At 43.2% G+C, this 22159-nt stretch overlaps 1 protein-coding gene across 1 annotated transcript in view; it reads right to left on the bottom strand.

The window, feature by feature from the left end:
• Hecw2 (HECT, C2 and WW domain containing E3 ubiquitin protein ligase 2) overlaps window positions 1–22159 on the bottom strand; it is a 116899-nt gene that overhangs the window by 9026 nt on the left and 85714 nt on the right. Inside the window, exons 14-20 of the mRNA XM_059278373.1 lie at window positions 19340–19492; window positions 17139–17237; window positions 13500–13629; window positions 12340–12486; window positions 11472–11586; window positions 8269–8354; window positions 7179–7291 (exon numbers count right to left, since the gene is read on the bottom strand). Of these exons, the coding sequence (XP_059134356.1) occupies window positions 7179–7291; window positions 8269–8354; window positions 11472–11586; window positions 12340–12486; window positions 13500–13629; window positions 17139–17237; window positions 19340–19492 (843 nt within the window). The remainder of the gene's footprint in view (window positions 1–7178; window positions 7292–8268; window positions 8355–11471; window positions 11587–12339; window positions 12487–13499; window positions 13630–17138; window positions 17238–19339; window positions 19493–22159) is intronic.

The raw sequence follows: 22159 nt of genomic DNA, 5'->3' as shown, positions 1-22159 counted from the left end.
CATGGCTGGACAAGGCCAGAAAGGGAGGGTGGGCCAGACGGATGCTGGTATGTTTCTGCAAAAGCCTTTTCCATTAATTCCATGGTGAAGGGAAACAGTGGTTGGGTGTGCAAGGAGATGGCGGAGGAGCCATTAAACAAGGCAGGGAACATAGGCTCTAGATGAGGACAGAAGGTGAACCCTGGTTGTAATCATCTTGAAAAATCACCAAAAACTACCAATCACCCAGAGTGACAGGATTCAGTACAGGTACCCAGTGCCAGTTTTCTTAGCCCGGGTAGCATTATTAGCACAAACAAAGGTATAATTTTCCATAACTTATTATTTTTAATTCTTTAAAAATGTTAATAATTTTTCTCGTATCCTTATTAATATCTGCTTGGGCCAGGAAGTTTAGAATAGAAATTCTTGCTGACACTAAAGTCATAAATATCTATTTAACCTATTGAACACTCAACTAGGTGTTCAATAAATATGAACTAACGGGGAGGAGATCTATGGTATTTATTACTCCAACTACCTGTTTTTCATATTATTTGGTGGACAAAAATGCTAATTATTTGTTCATGCAAAGACTACCACTTTTCTCCTTATGTTTTAAGGCCACATGGACAGAGATCAATTTGTATGCCACATAAGAACTTACTCAAAGCAAGTAGTAGAGAATTACTGTTGCCTAAGTCTCATTCCAGCATGTCATGAGGTCACCTTGGTGGAGATGCCTGAGCTATGAGCACAGTGTGGGATACTACTGCAGCAGGAACTCCTGTCCGGCAGATAACTAGCCTCAAACTATGCATTCCAAGCAAGTTTCTTCTTCACCTCCACCTCCTGAGTGCTGCGTTGGCCTTCACTTTGCGTGTAGAACCTCATTTAGACTTTAAAGCTTTATAATGTGAGCACTGGCAGCAGCCCTCAGATTTTCAGATGAGCATAAAGTCAAGTTAAAAAAACATTCCCCAAACAACACGCCTTGGGTGTCAGGTGCTCAGCTCACTGCTAAGACCAAAGCCATATTAAATTCAAACAAGGCCCTTGTCCTCACAGGGTTATATTCTAGAGGTGGGAACGGACGTAAGCATGCTAACAAGTAAACTTGATAAGTGGATTAGGGGAAGTCATCTGACCTAAGTTTTGCCAGAGTGAGTGACAGGCTCGCTGAGTGAAGACGTCACATGGGCCTTTCTGACGGGGTCCCCATCTCAGCCGAATTCTCAGGGATAAGAAAGAACCAGCAGAAAGGAGAGCTGGGCCACAGACCCACAGTCTTGAACGAAACTGGGTCATTATGTTTGAAGACTAGCCGAGAGGTCAGTGGCTGAGGTCAGAGCTGGGGGTGGGGAAGCAGCGCGATGATGACCAGGTCTCCCACCCTCAAGTACTTGGGAAGGAGTCTGAATTTTATTTAGGCAACTGAAGGATATAAGTAGGGGAGAGAGATGGCCTTAAGAAATAGAATGAATAAATGTCAGGGTGGATGGAACAGAAGGAGTCTGGCTGGCTGCCTGCTGCAGTGATCCAGGTGAGAGGTGAGTGTGTCATGGAGCAGGCTGGTGATAAGAGACCAAGTCTGTGCTCTTGAAGCCATAGGAAAGGAATGACATTTCCTTTAACAGCTGTGTTGTCTGCTGCCCACCAATACACGTAAAGAATGATTTATGAAACAGCCCTCAAGGCCTGTTAGTTACTTTGACTTGGATTATGTCATCCTCCACTGCAGGTAGCAAGGGAAATCCTTCGTTAAAAATCTGCCAACTCTTGTAAGTGTTTCACTTTTTACCTGGGTCCATTTTTAGATTACCCCTTCCCCCCTCTCCCCCCATTTTAAGATAGGGACTTTGAAACTGGTCTTGAACATTCAACCCTTCTGGCTTTGTTTTCTGGAATTGCAGGTAGACACCACTAGCCTGACTTCACAATCTACCTCCCAAAGTAATGACCAGTCCAAAAGAGCTATCACATTTACATGTGTTAATATGTTGATATGTTGATGAGATGGCAGAATAAGGTAAAATCATTAAGTGTGCTGTTATACAGAACTGTGTGAGAGGGCAGTGGGGATCGGTGTTGAAGAGGGCCACTGCATTACAGATTCAACTATGAGAACCTACCCAAGTCCTCCTCACATTCACGGCCACCCCAGACACCAGCAGCTGGGTGCTTCAAGACAGATACACAAAAGTGGCGCCAAAGGGTGTTTCCAGGGCTCATCCTTGTTTGATTAATTTTTTTAATCGAGCAAAGTGGCATTTTATTTCAGGACTCCTCTGTTGTTTACCTGTCTACTAGCTGAGAGTTTGCCTTGACCGTAGACAACGCTCTTTCACTGGAGGAGGAAAAACTGCATTATTGATGATACTGCAGAGCAGTATTTGAAGACAGAGAAAGAGGGTCATAATTAATGGTGTGATACACAAAAAGCAGCTTGCAAACAGGCTAGGCAGTGCAATTTTTGTCTTCGAATTAGTGTGCACGCATGCACACAGGTGGGCATCTGAAGGATAATAGAAGCACATTCTCCAAACTGTTAACAGAACTTACCTCACTGTTGGACTGTCAACTGGTATTTATGTGCAGACTTTACACACACTTTAAGTTTTTAAAATTTAAGCATTTTTCTTGGCATGTTTGCAAAAAGTTTTCTTTTTATAACAAGAATAAAGAATAGAATTTTACAGCGAGAAAAAGGTTCTCATTAAGAGAGACAGAGAGAGGGCAACAAACCATTATATTTTTCCAGGTCTATTCCATTGGGTATGGATGGTAGTGTGTGCCTAGGATGCCAGCACCCGTGAAGAGTGAGGCTAAGGCAGGATGTCACAAATTCAAGGTTAACCTGAGCTCAAAGATCACAAAATAACAGTCCTAGTCTATTGTGTAAAATTTGCTTCCTCGAGACACTTATTTTGTAGTGAGCTCTTACATTTAATTTCCTAACTTTTGGGTTGACATCTTATTCTTTTTTTTTTTTTTTTTTTGGTTTTTCGAGACAGGGTTTCTCTGTGTAGCTTTGCGCCTTTCCTGGAACTCGCTTTGGAGACCAGGCTGGCCTCGAACTCACAGAGATCCGCCTGGCTCTGCCTCCCGAGTGCTGGGATTAAAGGCGTGCGCCACCACCGCCCGGCGACATCTTATTCTTAATACTCTCCCAAACAACTAATTTCCCAAGTTAATATTTCTCCTTTGTCAAACCCCACCCTTCCACAGTGACAATAGTTTCTAATTCTTCTTCTCCATTGGCAAAAACCTCAGATGAACTTAGGAGCTCTGTATCCAGATGGCAGAGAGAACTGTCCTGTACTCTGCAGGCTGGCATGGGAACAGTCCATTTTTTTTTTTGGACTGTTAAGAGGAAATGCCATAAAGTAAGTTTACTCTTTACTCATAAAATCCATCAGAGCTCCAGGGGGCAGGAAGTCTTCTACAGAGATGCAAATGCAGAGCTAGCCCAACCACCAACCACAAAGCAGAGGAAGTGCAGTAATGTGTTCAGGCTGCTGGTCTCCATGGAGACACCACTGAGTAAGGCTCAAGTCTCTATCACTATTTGTCAGCTAAATCACTGGTTACTTATTGCTACCGAAGTCGGGGCAAAGTCATGGATACAGATACAACTTGTTCTGGCTTCAGAGGCGACCATACGTACTTTAATACATTTCTTGGGGCACAGTGTGATGAGGGCTACCACAAAATGACAGTAAGAAACCAGAGGGTAAGAGTCATGCTTGCTTGTTTAGAAGGCTGAAAGACCGAACTAACTGTCTGTCTGGACAGACCAAGAGGCTCTCTGCCATCACTCTGGCCTGCAGTGACAGCTTGTTGTCACCCTTCACACCCTTCCAACTCTGCAGGTTATAGACTCTCGGGTGAAGATGAGGCCAGACTCGGTACAGGGGACTTTAAAAATGATACATTTACTTTTAGTAAGGAGGACCTCCGTCTGTTCCATCTAGTTTATATGTACAGTACCACATATTAAGCATCAGACACTGACTCGCTAAGAGGGAAAAGGATACGCCGGAGCTGACTGGCTTGAGACAGATCCAACTCCTCAGCTCTGTGACTCACAGGAAATGGCAGGAAGACGGCTTAGTGCATATGTTTTGGTCTTAGAAATAGAAAATAATGTCTTTGAGTTGGAACTGACTTGACAGATCTTTTTACACCCCAGTGAGGCTTTAAATCTCATACAGGGCAATGGCCGGGTTGACAGTGAAGAAATTACTTCTGGCAAAACTACACTGTCATGCCCTGAAGTTGTGTGTCTTAGGTTTTTGCTTAAACTTGGTGTGTGTGTGTGTGTGTGTGTGTGTGTGTGTGTGTGTGTGTGTGTGTGTAAGAAAGAGAGGGAGGTGGAGGAGAGGGAGAAAGAGGAAGAGGGAGAGAGAGAATTTCACCTGAGTAGTACAGTAGCTACAGAGGTTAAGGATTAAAGGCTTAAAAAGAAACAAGAAAGCATACATTCCCTAAGGACTTTCCAATACATTATCTCACTCAAGGGTTAGGAATAATCTCTGAGCCAGGCATTGTTATTTCTACTCTATGGAGATGGATAATAACACCTTTATTTGTGCTACGTTATAATCAGGGTAGACCCAGGTGCTGCACAGGAAGAGAGGAAGAATGGTCATGGCTATTACCCAATGGTGTGTTTCAGTGTTTCTGAGGAACATCTCCATCTACAATGAGTCAGCATGAGAACTTTCTGGAACTACCAGGGGGAAGTAGACATGCCAGTGCAGACAACCCCCAAGACTCTGCAGCAATTTTTCGGTGTTACCTCTCACTCAAGCAACCCAACACGGCAGGCACCCCTCCAGAGGTATAAGATAAGCCCACAGAACCCTGACACTCAGAGCGCAGTGGTTCTGAAGATCCCAGAGTCTGATGGTGACAAAGTGGACCTGGGCCCAGGATTTCTCACTTCCAGCCTTCTGCTTGTTCCGATGTCCTTGCCTAACTGCAGTGGCAGCCGCAGGGACAGCCTGCCGCAAATGCAGGGCCGATGAAAAAAGTGTCTTACGTAAATTCCTCAGTACAAGGCAGAGGAGGGAACCGGCTGTAACCAAACTATCAACAGGCTTCAGGAAAGTGCCAGTGATTGTGAACTATAGCAACTATACCTATCACTATTGCAGTCAATTCCATAAACTGTAGTGGATTCATGGAAATAGATTCAATAGAAATGTGGCACACAGTTAATCTGAATTTTCCTGCCTCTCCTATGCTAATTCTTAAGTTTCTCAGAAGAGTGAAAAACCTTATTAAGATAGGATAAATTTGTTTTTAAGATACAAATATGCATTAAGGGGAGAGGGGTACCTCACTACCCAGGCGCAAGTAAAATATAGTAAAACAAGCTAGTTCTTTAAGTAATGAAAGTCACAGCCATCCAGTTTAGAGTATCAAATATACATACTAATTAAGTCTGGGCTGCAGAATTCCCAGGCACAGTTTGGGATACGCACAGGTAGGTAAGGCACTTAGGCAAGCCCCTGGGTTGTCTCCATTTAACCTCATACATGCCTTTCGGCACATGCGCTACCTGCCAGCCTTGTATATTTATTGCTAGCAGCAGTAAAGCCATGTTTTCCCACCTTCATGAGATGGATGACCGTGTTGAGAGTCAGCTGCAGGGTATTCACAAGGAACAATGACACAGATACTATATGCTAGAGAGCTCGAGTATATACACAAGACTGAGTCCTCTCCACCCACAGCAGAGTTGCTAGGAAGTCATTCTTAACAGTTACCAACATATCCTTAACACTAGAGTTTTGTGCTGGCTAGTGTAGATCAACTTGACCCAAGCTAGCGTCATTTTAGAAGTCAATTGAGGAAATGCCCTGACCACGTTGCCTACGGGCAAGACTATGGTACATTTTTTATTGATGATTGATATCGAGGGCCCGGTCCACTGTGGGTGGTGCCACCCCTGGGTTGGTGGTCTTGGGTGCTATAAGAAAGCAGGATGAGCAAGCCATGGGAAGCAAGCCTGTAAGCAGCAACCCTCCATGGACTCGGCATCAGCTCCTGCCTTGAGTTTCTGTCCCGGATTCCCTTGGGTGATGGACTATAAGTTATAAGATGAAATAAATCCTTTCCTCCCCAACTTGCTTTTGGTCATGACAGTTTTGTTGTTGCTTGTTTTTTAAATTCATTTTCAAGTATTTTTTTGAGATTATAATATAATCACATCACAGCCCCCCCTTCATTCTTTTCCCTTCCAAATCCCCCATGTCCTCTTCCTCACTCTCTTTCAAATTTATGGCCTCTTTGCCTTTACGTGTGTGTGTGTGTGTGTGTGTGTGTGTGTGTGTGTGTGTGTGTGTGTGTGGTGTGTGTATGTGTGTGTGTGTGTGTGTGTGTGTACACGTATTCCTAAACACATGAATACAACTTTCTCAGTCTATATGTTACTTGTACTCATGTTTTCATGGCTGACCATTTGGTACTGGATAATCAGTTGTTGTGCTCTTCCTCGGGGAAGACAATTTCTTCCACTCTCAGAATTCCTTAGCTGCCTCTAGTTCTTTGTCTAGGGTTGTGGCCTCCTGAAATTTCCTCCATCCATGTTAGAATGTCTATTGGTGTACAGAAGCACTGTATTCCAAGTCCTAGAAGACCATGATAGCCAACTAAAACTAATACACCTACCAAAACTGCCTGTCATCGTTGAAGGAGAAAGAAAAACTTTCCACAATAAAAATAGCCTAAAAAATTGTATATCCAAAAAAAAAAAAAAAAAAAAAAAAAAAAAAACCAAACCAAACTTAAAGAAAATATAGCTAGTGGTCATGGTGTTTCATCACAGCAATAGAACCCCTAACTAAGACATGCTTCTCTTGACTTGGAGTCAAGCCACAAGTATGATGACAGATGTTGCTTTGTTAAAGCTAGCAAATCTGCCTTTGTTGTGTTCTGAACTTTGATACACAGATGAATGTATTTTACACATGACCAAACAGGGTACCTTGTCTCTCCCCACTCTGTTAAAGAAGGTAATCAGAGAGAATTTCATCTTTCAAACTTTCCAGTTTTCTAGTCTTCACATAAAACAGTGATTGATCCATAAATAGATATATTCATTCATATAAATAAGACTACTATAAAATAGAAATTAAACTGAGGTTTCCCTGCACTGTGTTGGGAGTAAAGGGTGTTATTTTCTACTTTACCTGGGAAGAGCGGTGATTTTTCCCCATTTCTCCACACAGAACCTTCTTGGGCCATTACTCCCTCGGAGAGAAGCAAATCCTTCATAGGGAATGCTGGATGTGCCGGTAACGAACTATCAACCACAGAAACAGAAGGAAAGGTGAAGCCAGAGACCTCATCCAGAACAGGAACTTCATTACTGCTGGGTAGCACTTCCAAGACGGGGTACAAGTAGGGACTTCAGGAGTCACCGTTTCATCGACATGGGACAACTAAAACAGATTCTGACAACCATTCAGCCACACCGAGAAAGGGAATCAGATGGGGAAATAAGAAGGAAAGCATTCACAGAAAATAAAGCGTTCTGTGCAGCTGACCTGCTCAGATGCTTCAACCAGGCATATTTGCCGTGACAGATGAACGAAACGGGTCTATTCATTAACCTAAACCCACTGAGCATCAGCCCGCCATCAATCTGGCATCAATTTTAGGAATTCTATGGCCTGCAAATCTGAATTCCAGATCCTTAATCCAAAAGCACTAAGTCCAAGCCGACATGTAAGGCCCTGCCTTAGCATCCAAGGGGCTTCCTCCTGTCTAATAATTCAGTGGCACCTTACCAGCATCACCCCAGATGGAAAGCGTTTTATAAATGTCACAAAACACAGCGACTTCTTCTCTAAAATGTCCTTGGTTCTACAAAGTATGGCAAGTCAAATGAAGGAAAAGAAGCATTTTAACTAACAGGGTCCTTTCTTACAGACTGAACATCTCTTTTTCTGATATGGATGCCGAATGAAGGAGGCCACTGGCGGCCACTACAAGGACCCAACTGTCCTGAGGGAATATGCCATTCCCGGGTGTTTTCAGACTAGCACTGGCACTTCCCCACAACCCTCAAGAAGTGCTCTGACTCCGCTGGTGATGGAGTACGTGGACATGCAGTCAGAAGGGTATGGAGATATCATAGCCCGATAGACAAGGTTGGCGTTGATGAAGAATATTTAGCAATTACACACACACACACACACACACACACACACACACACACACACACACTTCCAACAATACAGTACTGTGTTACAAACCGAGGAGCTAACGGCATCTTACCTGCAACAACCTGAGTCGCTGCTCATTGTTGAATCGTTCCACAGCAGCCCAGAACCACCGAATTACGATGTGATTGTCATGGTACCCTACAAACCACCACGAAAGCTCACGTTACTTGGACTCTTCTATCTTCAACTACCAAGAAATAAAAAACAAAACAAAACAAAACAAAACACCAAACCACCACTCTATGCACAGATGGACATCTTTAAATGTCGTCGTTTATAATTTGAGATGAAGGAACGACACTGTAAATATGACTGTACGGTATCAAAAGTTAAACAAGACAGCACGGGTGAAATCATAGCTCTGTTCTCTTTCAGCAGTGAAAAGAACCACCAAGGAGTTACTTTTTAGCTCCATCATTTCTGAAAAATACAACCGTTACGATGAGAAATGCTTAACTCTTTTGGTTAGTTCCATAGGAAACTATTTCGCCCAGCACTATACTAAGCTCGGGGGTCTGATGACAAAGAAAACAGACCCTCGCAGGACTTTCTGAAGACAGACACCTTAGTCACACAATTTATACAAAGAAAGAAAAATGGAAGCTTTTTTTGTTTTGTTTTGTTTTTGTTTTTCGAGACAGGGTTTCTCTGTGTAGCTTTGGAGCCTGTCCTGGATCTTGCTTTGTAGCCCAGGCTGGCCTCGAACTCACAAAGATCTGCCTGCCTCTGCCTCCTGAGCACTGGGATTAAAGGCGTGCGTCGCCACCACCGCCTGGCTGGAAGTGTTTTTGAAGCTGCCCATATCAACTCCAAGCGCTTCTCTAAAAGCTATATGTACTATTCATAATTCATAATATAACCAAACTATGGAGACTAGGAATGTAGTTCAATGGCAAAGCACTTGCCTAGCAAGGGCAAGGCCGTGGGTTCAGTCACCAGTAACAGAAAAAGAATTAAAACAGAAATAAAACCAAATTATTTTCACACTACTTATTAATAAATAGGAAAGAGACCTTTAATTTTTCAACTAATTATCACAGTTTTACTTTTACTCCATACATTAGAAGAATTAATGAAATGTCAAAATTATCTCACATTTTTGTAAGATAAATGTTAGTATTATCTCACATAGAATGCCAATATTATCTCACAGGTCTGGGTTAAAGCAGGGGTTATGGGTTTTCTAACTTCTCAGCAAAAGATAGTTAAGCTCAAAGAGAAGGCTGACAGGAATTCATAAGCAATCAATGATTCAAATCAATTGATAGTCATATTTTATGAAAACTACTTTATTTAATTCTGTGCTGTACTCCCAAAATGAAGGTGAGTGGAAATTAATCTGAATGTATCCTCACGGCCCCGTAATTGTCAAATCGACCAGGAAATCTCCTTTATTGCCTGCCATTTCATCAAGAGTACCTATGCCCTGCTGTGGGATGTTCTGTATGGCAAATGTGTTGCTCTGATTGGTCAATAAATGAAACACTGATTGGCCAGTGGCTAGGCAGGAAGTATAGGCGGGACAAGGAGGAGAATAAAGCTGGGAAGGGGAAGGCTGAGTCAGAGACACTGCCAGCCGCCACGATGACAAACAGCATGTGAAGATGCCGGTAAACCACAAGCCATGTGGCAAGGTATAGATTTATAGAAATGGATTAATTTAAGCTGTAAGAACAGTTAGCAAGAAGCCTGCCACGGTCATACAGTTTGTAAGCAATATAAGTCTCTGTGTTTACTTGGTTGGGTCTGAGCGGCCGTGGGACTGGCAGGTGAGAGAGATTTGTCCTGACTGTGGGCCAGGCAGGAAAACTCTAGCTACAACGCCCCTTAAAGAAGAAAGAGTCTGAGTGAAGGGTAAACAGCATTAGGTCGGGCATGGCGTCCAGGTCTAATCTTTGTAAAGACTTGGTTAGTGAGCCAAAGATCAGTGCATTAGCTGTCTGAGGCACTGAAGTTTCCTGTCCTTCTGAACTAACCCTTTTCTGCTTCGCCTTTACTGTTTGTGCTAAGCGTGTTTTGAAAGAAGAATGACTGTCCCATCATATCATCCACAGACAGCTGCTGGGGGAACAGATGGCAGACGACAGCCTAACTTCTTTTTCATGTGGTGCCAACTAGCCGCACTGGCAAAGAGGGCAACTTAGGCTCTCGTCCTTTATCTGGTCTCTTCTAAGGTCTCATTCGGGAAGATTTACCACTAAAATAGGCCCTTGATTTACTCACATAGAGTGAACAAAAACCTTAGACTGTGTAAATACAAAAATGAGTAATCCCATGACTGCTTTGCTATTAGAATCCCCTGGAGTACGGGACAAGGAAATAATATTGACCACAAAATTTAAGTTAAGTGCCTCATCAGAGAAATTACATTTTAATTAGTAAAAATGTTTCAGCTAATAAAGCTACCTATAATAACCAACATCATACATGGATGCTACATGTGTCCAGCCAGAGAAGATTTACTGCACAGTTTGACTTAGAAATAGCAATGATGGAAACCTCACTTTAACACGGCCTTTCAGAGAAAACGCTAACACTACACCACGTCCCAGAAAATGCATACTTCTTGGCTTAAAATTATTCAACAAAACTCTGGGCTGTTCTTAGGTTTCAGCTTTTTAATAAGAAACAAACCCAATCATGTTGGTCCAAATGACTAACTAAAACTGTGTACTGATCTACAAAGAGCCACTTCCAAAGAGTCCCACTCAAAATGAGTTTACAACGGTTCCCTTTCCAGCCAAACTCAATGTTCCAGTTGAGAAGGGCCTTGCAGATGGACATGCTGAATTTTGAGAACCCTATCTTGTTCCTGTTGGTGTTGTAACTGTGACTTATAACTGAGAGAGAACTCAAGGAACTGTAGCCGACCTGTGAGGGTTAGGCAGCTGAAAGGGTGTGGTATCTGGAGGTGTAGAATGTAGATCAGTCAGGTGGGGTTTGACCAGCTGGATATAAGCTCCCCATGCCTCACCAACAACGTCATCCAATACTTAATTGGTGTTCTCAGGATCACATTTCTTCACCAGCAATTAGGAGTTATGACATCCTCCGATGGGGTGTAAACAGGCCTTCCCCTTTTTGACTAATGAAGTCACTAGGTACGGAAGGGACTGACCTTGCCCAAGGTCTCAAGGAAAACAGCGGCAGACCAGTGATTAAAACAAGTGCCTTTGTCTGCTCGGTGCTCAGCCCCGTGCTTGAAGCAGGCACCCCGGGTAACTTACATCTAGACATTTATAAACCCAGCCTCACCGCCTCTGTACTCGGTGTTGTTCCTCCAGTCATTGAGGTCTATTTCAGCTGTGCCCGCGATGACCAGCTCCAGTTCCCGTGCGTCGAAGACAGACACGAGCCTGGCATCGACCACCTGTGGAGGAGAGGGAGCACCGGCTTAGGAGCCTAGAGAAATGCCAGCCACAAGGAAGCCTCATCAGAAACGCAGGGCACGGGGAATTTCAAGAGCACTGTGGTTATGCTCGACGCTCGTATGTGAATCTTGTCGTAGTCTCTACAGATGGAAGAAGGTATGTTTCTAGTTGAAAGCTGGTAGGCTGAGCCTCTAGAAGTTTTGTGTTGGTTGATCACCATATCCCACTGAACATGCTAGGGCTCCTCTGGTCTCAGAGGCTAAGCAAGGCAGGGTCTGGTGAGCACTAGAATAGGAGGGTTTTGCTTCACAACTGACTATCGATTAATCCAGTTGTTCATTGTTTTTCCTTTGAAGAAGATCCAGTGATCTTACAGAGAAAGTGACATGGAATATATGCGATCAGTTCTGGCCTGTACACACAATCGTTGCACATACCAAGTACGAGATTTGATTATGCAGACCTGAGTATGAGTAAGAATCGTAACTTCCATGTTATCAGTAGTCATTAAACCATTAAAATGGCACACCTAGAAATCAGTATACCATTCATTTCGTTGATCTCTAATAGCATGCACAGGAAGTTTTCACATGTGTGCTTTGGAGATATATGGGAATAGATTTGAAAGTTTGAATTAAAAGAGCAAGAGTAGACACAGCGAGAGAGAAGAGGAAAATGTTCTATACTCGAAGCCCGGCAGAGCAGCCCGGCAGCCCAGCTATGGACTGCAGACATCTGCCATGACGCCTTACCTCATAGAAACCGCGGACTAGGCTCTCGGTCTGCTGCACCACACCCCTCTCGATCCTCCACTTCACCATCCTCTCTATGTACTCCTTCTTGTTCTTCTCTGTGACCGGAATATTGGCTCCCCCTGGTTTTAACTCTCGTTCGGTGATCTGCCATTAAAAAGCAAAGGAGCTGGTCAGCAAACAATACACTTGAGCTGGGGTCAGGCGTCTGGCCCTTCTCTGCCTCAGGAGCATCCCACAGCAGCAAGAAGAATCTAAGACAGTGGTTCTCAACCTTCCGGATGCTGTGACCCTTTAAGATAGTTCTTCTTGTTGTGCTGACCCCCAACCATAAAATGATTTCATTGCTACTTCACAACTGTAATTTTGAAACTGTTATGAATTATAATGTAAATGTCAGACATGCAGATGGTCTTAGGCGACCCCCCCCCCCCCCCCCCGTGAAGGATCGTTCAATCCCCAAAAGGTCACAACCCACAGAGGTTGAGAACCGCTGATCTAAGATTTAGAATCAACTACACCTACTGAGCCAGTATAAAAGACATACTTAAGGAAAATAGAAACACACCTTAGTAAATCTTAAATTGAGAGCTCATTTTTCAAAGCACGTAAACTGCAGGAAACTCAGACGAATCCCAATGCCTAGTGAGAACTAATTCACAGCCCCTGACCAAAATTTTTTAGTCTTCCTTTCCATTAATTTAAAATAAAACCAGTATGGTCTCTGCTTTCACACATTGTCCAAAATATTCTCTCTGTTTCAAAGCAACCAATTACAGTTTTTAAATCTAAATGGATCTTAATTTATATTACAATTAAATAATTTAATATTCAACTCAGGGATAGCGGAGACTATCCATATGAATTCTGTGTAAGACACATTCTCATATCTCTAGATATCTCTAGATATGCTCATTTCTCATATCCATTTGAGTTGGAAATAAAAAGATTATTTATAATAAATAAATGCTTCTCACAATCTAAAAATGAGAAAAACTTAAACTATAGTTGGCATTAGAGTAATCTCTGTACTCAAGCTTACTACAATTTAGTAGTCCTGGGTTCAATCACATAATAAGCCACAAATAGACTAGCGTTTTATCTTAGTCATAGAGTTAACTTTTCACCAGCCGACAGCCTTCAGTTAGCAGGGAACAGACCTGTCCAAAAACTTCTTCGTTCACAGTGAACGTGAGGTCTAGGATGTCGTGGATGTCATTGTCTTTCATCCACTGAAGGCTTTGGTGGAACTCCTCATCAAGGTACTCTAGATCGCTCAGGTCACACAGGCTAGGATGGCAGACAGAAGCAAACACACAGACCTCGTTATCAGCAAACAACTCCAGAATCACGAGACCCATTCCACAGGCTGTGGTACTTGGAATATTCACGAGTTCGGCAATTACACTACCGAAGTAAGACAGAATTATGGCATACATTTTAAAATCCTGGGTACATAAAATGCCATAGGAACCACGTACCCATCTTTTCTCTCAAAAACAGAACCCGGAGGTACAAAGAATGACTGCCATATACATGGTCATCCACAACCAGTGCCAGATCTGGACCTGGGACAGGTTGAAAACTTGCACCAAAATTCTCTTTCGCTATCTTATCCTATCAAAATTTATTGTACTCCCAATTTGAAATTTTTTATTGATTTCTCTACCACCCTTTACCTTTTTCACTTGTCTTTTTAAAACGACTGGATGCTGTAGCTGATGTCCGTCCATTTCCCCTTTTCTCATGGTTTTTACTCTACCACTATAAAAATAGCCAAAGAATTCTTCTATGACCACAAAACTTTCCCGTACTTCACTCCACTGATGGTGTTTTCTCTTTGCAGTGACAAGAGCCACTTGAGCTAGTTACTCTTATATGCCCTGGTGTAAGGTGGCAGTAATTAATTTGTTTTGAAATGTCTTGCCTTTTAGCTCAATGTCAAGGGTTGTCTCATTTGGTTTATTTTAGGTATTTATTAGGTATCGAATGTATGCCACACGTATTAATAACTGCTTGGTGAACTTGTTGCTCTGGGAAGGAAGTGGTCTTGTTGGGGAGACCGGCACACCGTAGATAAGCTCCCATAAAGTGTGAGCTGACAGCAGAGTAGGCAGTGTGCTAACACTCATGCACAGCTGAAAATGCACACTGCTTCATTAATAATAAAACAAGACTGGACATGGCGATCCATGCCACAGCTCCAACCCCAGGAAGGCTTGGGTAAGGGCTGCAAAGTCTGAGCCCAGCCTGGGCTGGAGAGTAAAACTCTGTCTCAAAAAGAAAGAAAAAAGGAAGAAAAGGAAGTACCAAGACCGTGAAAGAGCTTACTTAGATCAGATGGGGCCTGTATTACATCTTTCAGGATGAAGAAACTCTAGAGATAGAAAGGGAATGGGCTAGAGGAAAGGGGGAATGGAGGAGAGAATAACAGAAACAAACCCAAAGGCATTGAGTGCAGAATACTCTGAACATACGGGAAGCCCTGGAGTATTGAACATAAGACCCTCTCAGCAGCCTAAGAATGAGGACAGAAAAGTAGCTGAGAGCAAGTCTTGAGTGCCACTCTAAGGATCATGGGGGTTCAAGACAAGGAATGGTGTAACCAGGGAGGGAGATGAGTTATAAACAGTTCTTCTGGAAGATACTGAAGAGATTGTTTAAAATGGAATGGAAAGCAATTAACATTACTTCAGTAACGTAGTCAAAGTAAGAGAAATGTGCTGTGGGATGGTCTGTATGTCAAGTGTGTTGCTGATTGGTCAGTAAATAAATCACTGATTGGCCATTGGCTAGGCAGAAAGTATAGGCGGGACAAGGAGAAGAATTCTGGGAAGTGGAAGGCTGAGGGAGGGACACTGCCAGCCGCCATCAGGACAAGGAAGATGTAAGGTACCAGTAAGCCATGAGCCATGTGGCAAAGTAAAGATTAATAGAAATGGGCTAAATATAAGAGTAAGAGCTAGACAATAACAGGCCTGAGCTAATGGCCAAGCAGTTTAAATAATGTAAGAGTCTGTGTGTTTATTTTATAAGTGGGCTCTGGGACTGGCGGGACTTGGTGGCGGGAGCTGGAGAAAATTCTCCAGCTACAGACTGAGGATGGAATGTGACCAGCTGCCCTGCCGGGATGGCCAACATTCCTCGAACTGTAAGTTAAAACAAACTCTCCCTAAGTCGCTCGGGCCAAGGATTTTGTCACAGCACCGAGAACACAACTTGAAAACCTGTACTGTGCATCTGCTATGCATGTTTAAGGGCCCCTTCTGACGTCTAACCATAATAACCAAGAACATGTGTACCATGAACTTCTGGTGGACACATAGAAGTTTCACTTCAAGGCCCATAATGAGTTCCACTTTAACTATGCAAACTTGGGATCCCCCTGAAACACCCAAGAAGCGATGATCAGAGGACTGTTCACATGAGCCTGCATCTCAAGAAAGCAAGATGGGGGGCTAGATTCCGTGGTGCTTAGGAGAAGAAGCAAGTGGAGAAATTTCCTCTGTCCGAGGAAAGCTGGGGCATGGGATGGAAGCTTCTGGAACTCCAAGGTGAAGGGCAATGTCAGAGGAAAGGCCCACAGAGGGCTGAGAAGAGGGAGAACACAGTGTCACGAGTGTCAGAACAGGAAAGGCCCGGGATAAACTCGAGGGTGACAGAGAGAACTTTTGGTTTCTGATTGCCTCTGCTACCCCAGAGTTGAATATTAGCATCAGAAGTAGCAAAGTGATTTAAGAAGATAGGGCTAAGCAGCGCTCATCAGTAGCTCGCACGTGTTCATGGAGGGAGAGGAGCCAGAACCAACACGCGTGGAGGGTGTGACTTAGCAGTCAACGTAAGCAGTGGGTACAGCTTTCAGGAAACCTAATGAGACTATGAGAAGACGACAGGGAGACAGCAAAGGTGAGAAGTCGCTGGTCCTTGTCACCCAGGAGGAAAGTCTTCCTACTGAGCACACTGAAGTCTCATTCTGTTGGTTTTCATTTGAGGTCCAGACTCCTTCACTTTAGGAAACAGGTCCATGGGCTTGATGGGAGGATGTGCCAGACAGCTCCCGGCCATGACTCAGTACTTCAGAACTTCGCAATTTCAGTCGAATGTCTAGCTTCCTCCCCCTACATCTGTCTTCTGCTTGGTCTTCTAAGTGACTGCAGACTGAATATAAGGGCTGGTTTTGCTCTACATTGTTACAATAATTGCTTTCTTTCCTCGTGACAGAAACAAAGAAAAAGTTCTATGGACGCTAATTTCATCTGCCCCATACACTGTTATTTTGATATAAGAAGGTCTCAAGAAGTATGGCACTGTCTATGCCTCACAAAGAAACCAAAAATAAAACCGGAATTAAACAAAAGAAAATGAACCTGTGACCAAGAACAAGCTGTTGGAAGTGCTTAGAGCAAAATACAGCACGCACTTCATAAAGGGGCGCAGGCTATGAGTCACCAAGACTAATCCACAACTATTCTATTAATAATCAGCATCGATGCCGCAAGAATCTCAGGGCTGTGTTTGAAGTACAGTTGTTTTAAAGAAACATGTGTTGCCGCAGATGAGAACCAACTATTCAGGGAGGGAAAAAAAAAAAAAAAAAGATTTGGTGGGTAATCAGAAATTAAGGGTTAGAAGCTAATAACTATGTTTGAAATTGTATTTGTTTTCGAAATTTAAACTACTATTCACTCAACAACTGATTTGTGACAGTGTGCAGATAAACAGGGTCCTTGAAAAAAGCTCTCCAGGAAAGGACTTTTGAGCTTTACATGCTGACTACGCCAGCACAGACGTTCGCTTACATTCTGAGAAGAGCCTTATAGAAGGGTCGCGTGAAGAAGGCGTCCAATAAATACTGGTGTATTAGTGCAAGACCAAGGATCCTCCCACTGAACCGGAACCTGTGAAGGAGACACACGAGGCAGCTGATCACCACTGAGCAGCGTCTTGAGGGCTGTGTTTACCTCCTAGAATGAATTTCAACTCTATGTTTGTCCAGGACTACGGGCCTACCAGCTCTGTGAGAGATTCGGAGCACTCTAGAGTATGTCTTCATTAGCCAGTGTTTACTTGTGGAGGAAATCTGTTCCTCTAATATTTAGGGACACCTTACCCTTACTCCATGTTGGCAATGTCACCCTGTATCACCCCGCATGTGACAGTATGAATTCCCCACAGCCTTTCAGTGAAATTTCCCCAAATCATCCCAAGAGATCCTGAGAAAGGCTAAGAAGGCTGAGAAAATGTCATCATCCGTTTGTGTGCATGGATATTAGTTAATTTCTCTCATGCAAACGAGGAGCAATGCCCTTGTGATGAAAAGCCCTTATGCAGATTGAGGAGGTTCCCATCCATCCCTGCTCTCTCTAGCCTCACTCCTGATGGTAAACACCATCACTCATACAGTATTCATACAGGCATTTGGGGGGCTTTCCTCATGAGACATTCTGTTCTCCAAAATGAAATGCTATTCTGAATCAACTTGGAAACTTTATTATTCAGATCTGTTCGGACTGGGGTTTCTGCCTGAGGTACACAATTGTTTTCTCCATCACACGTTTCCTGGTTTCCAGATCTTCAAAGCCTGATGCCTACAAGAGTACTGTGGCTCTGTAATTTTAGTCAGGAAGCTTTTTGAGGTCAGTGGCCGGCAGCTTAGTCCCTCTCTATTTCCACTTACATTAGCACAGCTGTTAACAGCCAGAGTTAGGAGGCCGCCAAAGTTGTGACTAAACAAGAAGTTAACTTGAGGAGCAAGTCCTCAGAGTTAATGCTTTTCAACATCAATAGCTGCATTACTCCAAGAACCTTTCCCACTTAAGTTCTTTCTCTGTTACTATCAGCAAGGGGAGAGAGGGGGGAAGGACCGGGAACAAGCTAATAGGAGTTATGTAAATATTTAAAGTCTACAAATGCAGGGATTTGAAAAAGATGTAAGGACGTTTGGAAAGAGTGTAATTGGGGATTTTTCAGAATAAGTACCTCCAGATGGGAATCTTGAAATTGTTTGCCTTGGTTTAGTGTGATCAATTAAGCAAAAGGCAATCTCTGCTTTCCAGCGTTAAGTGGCTGAAACGTGCTGGTGTGTGAGCGGGTGCCGCACTGACTTCCTATTCCTGCACTTGAGCTGCCTGCATTTCCTGCAGGGGACCCCTACACACACACACACACGCACGCACGCACGCACACACGCACGCACGCGCACACACACTATACACACACACACACGCACGCACGCACGCACGCACGCATACACACACTCACTCTCCCACACTCTCTAATAAATATGAACAGGCCTCAGCCAGGGCCCCGGCTGTTCCAGCTCCCCTTACCCAAAGCCAGATTTCCCCAGGCTGTTGGTGAAGCTGCTTGGCCTCTACCAGATGGACCTGGGCAGTGGTTCTCAAGGTGTGGGTCACAACCCCTTTGGGGTTGCATATCAGAGATTTACATCATGAGTCATAAAAGTAGCAAAACTACAGTTATGAAGTAGCAAAGACATGATGTTATAGTTGGGGTCCCCATAGCATGAGGAACTGTGTTTAAGGGTCACAGCATTAGAGGGGTTGAGAACCACTGGACTTGGGTCTAGCTAAGAACTGAATCACCCACTGGGCAGTGGTGGCGCACGCCTTTAAATCCCAGCACTTGACAGGCAGAGGCAGGCGGATTTTTGTGAGTTTGAGGCCAGCCAGGGCTACAGAGTGAGATCCAGGAAAGGTGCAAAGCTACACAGAGAAACCCTGTCTCGAAAAGCCAAAAAAAAAAAAAAAAAAAAAAAAAAAGAATTGAATCACCCGTAACATTTCTCTAATGCAAAAGTTTTTGAATTAATTAAGTTTTGACAACAAAAATAAAAATCCAAATGAGGTATATGACTGATAATGTAATTTTTAACCAGGAGGGGAAAATGTTTAAAGAAATGTGGCTTCCTTTTGGAGGGGGGGGGGAAAGGGAGGGGTACCACAGGGGAAGATAACTGTCACAGAAACAAAGTCCTTACCATTCATGGTGATTGTCTACAAAAGCAGACATAGGACTTATTTGTACTGTGTATGTGTCGTTGGCTGAATATTCAAATAAGCCATAATAGGGGTTAAAGAGTTCTCTGGATACCAGGAAGAAGAACTCTCTGGAAGGCCCACTGTAATCCAACCTGTAAAACAACAACAACAACAAAACTCCACATGAAGAATAATCAGCTTTTACTTTTTCTAGGTATTAGGTATATTTTCTTCTGTGTTTAACTTTCTAAAGAATACTTATTACAGTGATATTCTACACATCAGGGCTATCCAAACAGAAGTGAAAAAATTCTTATCTCCGTATTCTTGACCCCAAATAACAAACTAGACATTTATACAGCTCATATCCAAAACTCCAGCTACCCATGAGACATGTAAATAATACTCAGTGCACTCATGATTTATACAAACACACACAAATATACATTTCTTAAATGTCCCATGCCAGGTCACAGGGAAAGGTGTGTCATGGGAATGTTTCATTCATACAAAGGAAAGCAGTTACATCTACTTAAAGGAAATGCAGGCCTCAGGGATTTCTGGAAATTTTCTGAATGGGGGAAGAAAAAAAAGTCTCCTTAGGGAGATCAGAGGCCAAAAAAGAAAAAAAAAGGAATAAGAGGACACAGTGAAAGGTATAAATCATAAAACACCGTGGAAAACTAGAGACAAGGGAAAAGAGGGTGCAGTCAGCTCTCTAAGGGAGGTCCTCGGGCAGGCTGGAGCTCTAGGCCCGACACACTGCCGAATCCACCTGACTTGCAAGAGCTTCAGGGTCAGAGGGAAGTGGAATTAAAGATGGTGAAGGGTTTGAGAAATAACAAGTGGCCAACGATGCCCAAGTGGGATGGGCGCAATAAAGAAAAGTTTGAAATAAGGCTACTTGAGATGCTAAATTGAAAATGAATACACTATATCAGCCCTTCTATAAAAAGTACACACACAGATTCAACCATGGGAGTGAGGTGGGTAGCCAGCACCTCCAGAGTCTTTTGTTTGCTTTATCCTTCCCGCCACCCCTACTTCTTCCAGATCTGCTATTTGGGTATTACTGAGGCGTGTGTGTGTGTGTGTGTGTGTGTGTGTGTGTGTGTGTATGTATGTGTGTGTTTGTGTATATGTGTGTGTGTAGTGTGTGTATGTGTGTATAGTGTATGTGTGTGTTTGTGTGTGTATAGTGTATGTGTGTGTTTGTGTGTGTGTATAGTGTGTGTGTTTGTGTGTTAGTGTGTGTGTGTGTGTGTGTATGTATGTGTGTGTTTGTGTGTATGTGTGTGTGTAGTGTGTGTATGTGTGTGTGTATAGTGTATGTGTGTGTTTGTGTGTGTGTATAGTGTATGTGTTTGTGTGTTAGTGTGTGTGTGTGTGTGTAGTGTGTGTGTGTGTGTGTGTGTGTGTGGTGTATATGCAGAGGCCAGACAACAAGTCTTCAGGTGACACCTATCTTTTTGAGACAGGCTCTCTTACTGGCCTGGAGCTCACCAAACAGGCTATGACAAGTGACCAGTGAACTTCAAGGATCCACCTGTCTCTGCACTCCCAGTAGTGCTAAACTTATAAGTGTGAGCTAACAGGCCTGGACCAATTTAAAAATGGTGAGTTCCTGTGGTGATATAGTGTGTACCCTAATAAACTTGCCTGAGGATCAGGGGACAGAACCAGCAGCACTAGATTAGATGTAAAGGCCAGACAGTGGTGGCATCCTATCACTTACATCCTGTCACTCAGGAGGCAGAGACCTGTCTGAATTTCTGTGAGTTCAAGGCCACACTGGGCTACAAGAGATTGATCCAGTCTAGGAGAGAAACAGAGCCAGGCGTGGTGGTACACACCTTTAATGCCAGCACTTGAGATCTCATGCCTTTGCTTGGGAAGCACACAGGCCTTTAATCCCAAGAAGAGATGTCTGGGCAGAGACAGGTACATAAGGCATGAGGAAACAGGAACTCACTCTCTTTAGGCTGAGGATTTCGTAGTGGTAAGAACTAGTGGCTGCTGCTCTGCTTCGATCTTTCAGCTTTCACCCCAATATCAGGCTCCAGGTTTTTTATTAAAAGACCATCTAAGATTTGAACAAGTTCTGGGTATTGAACTCAAGCCCTCCTGTTACTTACTAACTGAGGTATCTTTCCAGCCCCTTTAATCCTGTCTCACTCTATAGCCCTGGCCGGGCTGGAACTAACTATGTAGATCTCAAACTCCAAACTTGCAGAGATCCACCTACTTCTGCCTCTGAATGCTGGGAACAAAGGCATGCATGCACTACCTCACCTGGCTTCCACTATTGTATTTTTTTTTTAAATGAAAGTGGAATCATCTGGGCCTTTTCCAGTGATGGAATTTTATGACCTAGAAAATAATCCTGTTATAGGCAGAGGATTTGGAAAAATAAAAACGTAAACAAAATAAAAATGACCTTTTTATGTAGTGATAGTGTAACTGATTTTGCATAGTGTGGACTTCAACAATTCACATATTAATTTCCCACTTTTGTTATATCTGACTATCGATACCATTATTTACTTAATATCTATTTTCAATAAATCAACTCGTTTTTTTTTTAACTGCACACTGTCTTACATAACACTTTTGAAATTTCCAAGTGCTAGTTCAACTTTTTTCTAATCTACATTAAAAGAAACGTAAGGGCTGGAGAGATGGCTCAGAGGTTAAGAGCACTGACTGCTCTTCCAGAGGTCCTGAGTTCAGTTCCCAGCACCCACATGGTGGCTCACAACCATCTGTAATAAGATCTGGCACCCTCTTCTGTGTACATAATAAATAAATAAATCTTTAAA

The sequence above is a fragment of the Peromyscus eremicus genome, chromosome 13 (assembly GCF_949786415.1).
Source record: "Peromyscus eremicus chromosome 13, PerEre_H2_v1, whole genome shotgun sequence".
Lineage (NCBI taxonomy): Eukaryota > Metazoa > Chordata > Mammalia > Rodentia > Cricetidae > Peromyscus > Peromyscus eremicus.
Note: the sequence above shows the minus strand (reverse complement) of the source record. Positions and strands in the feature narration are given on the sequence as shown.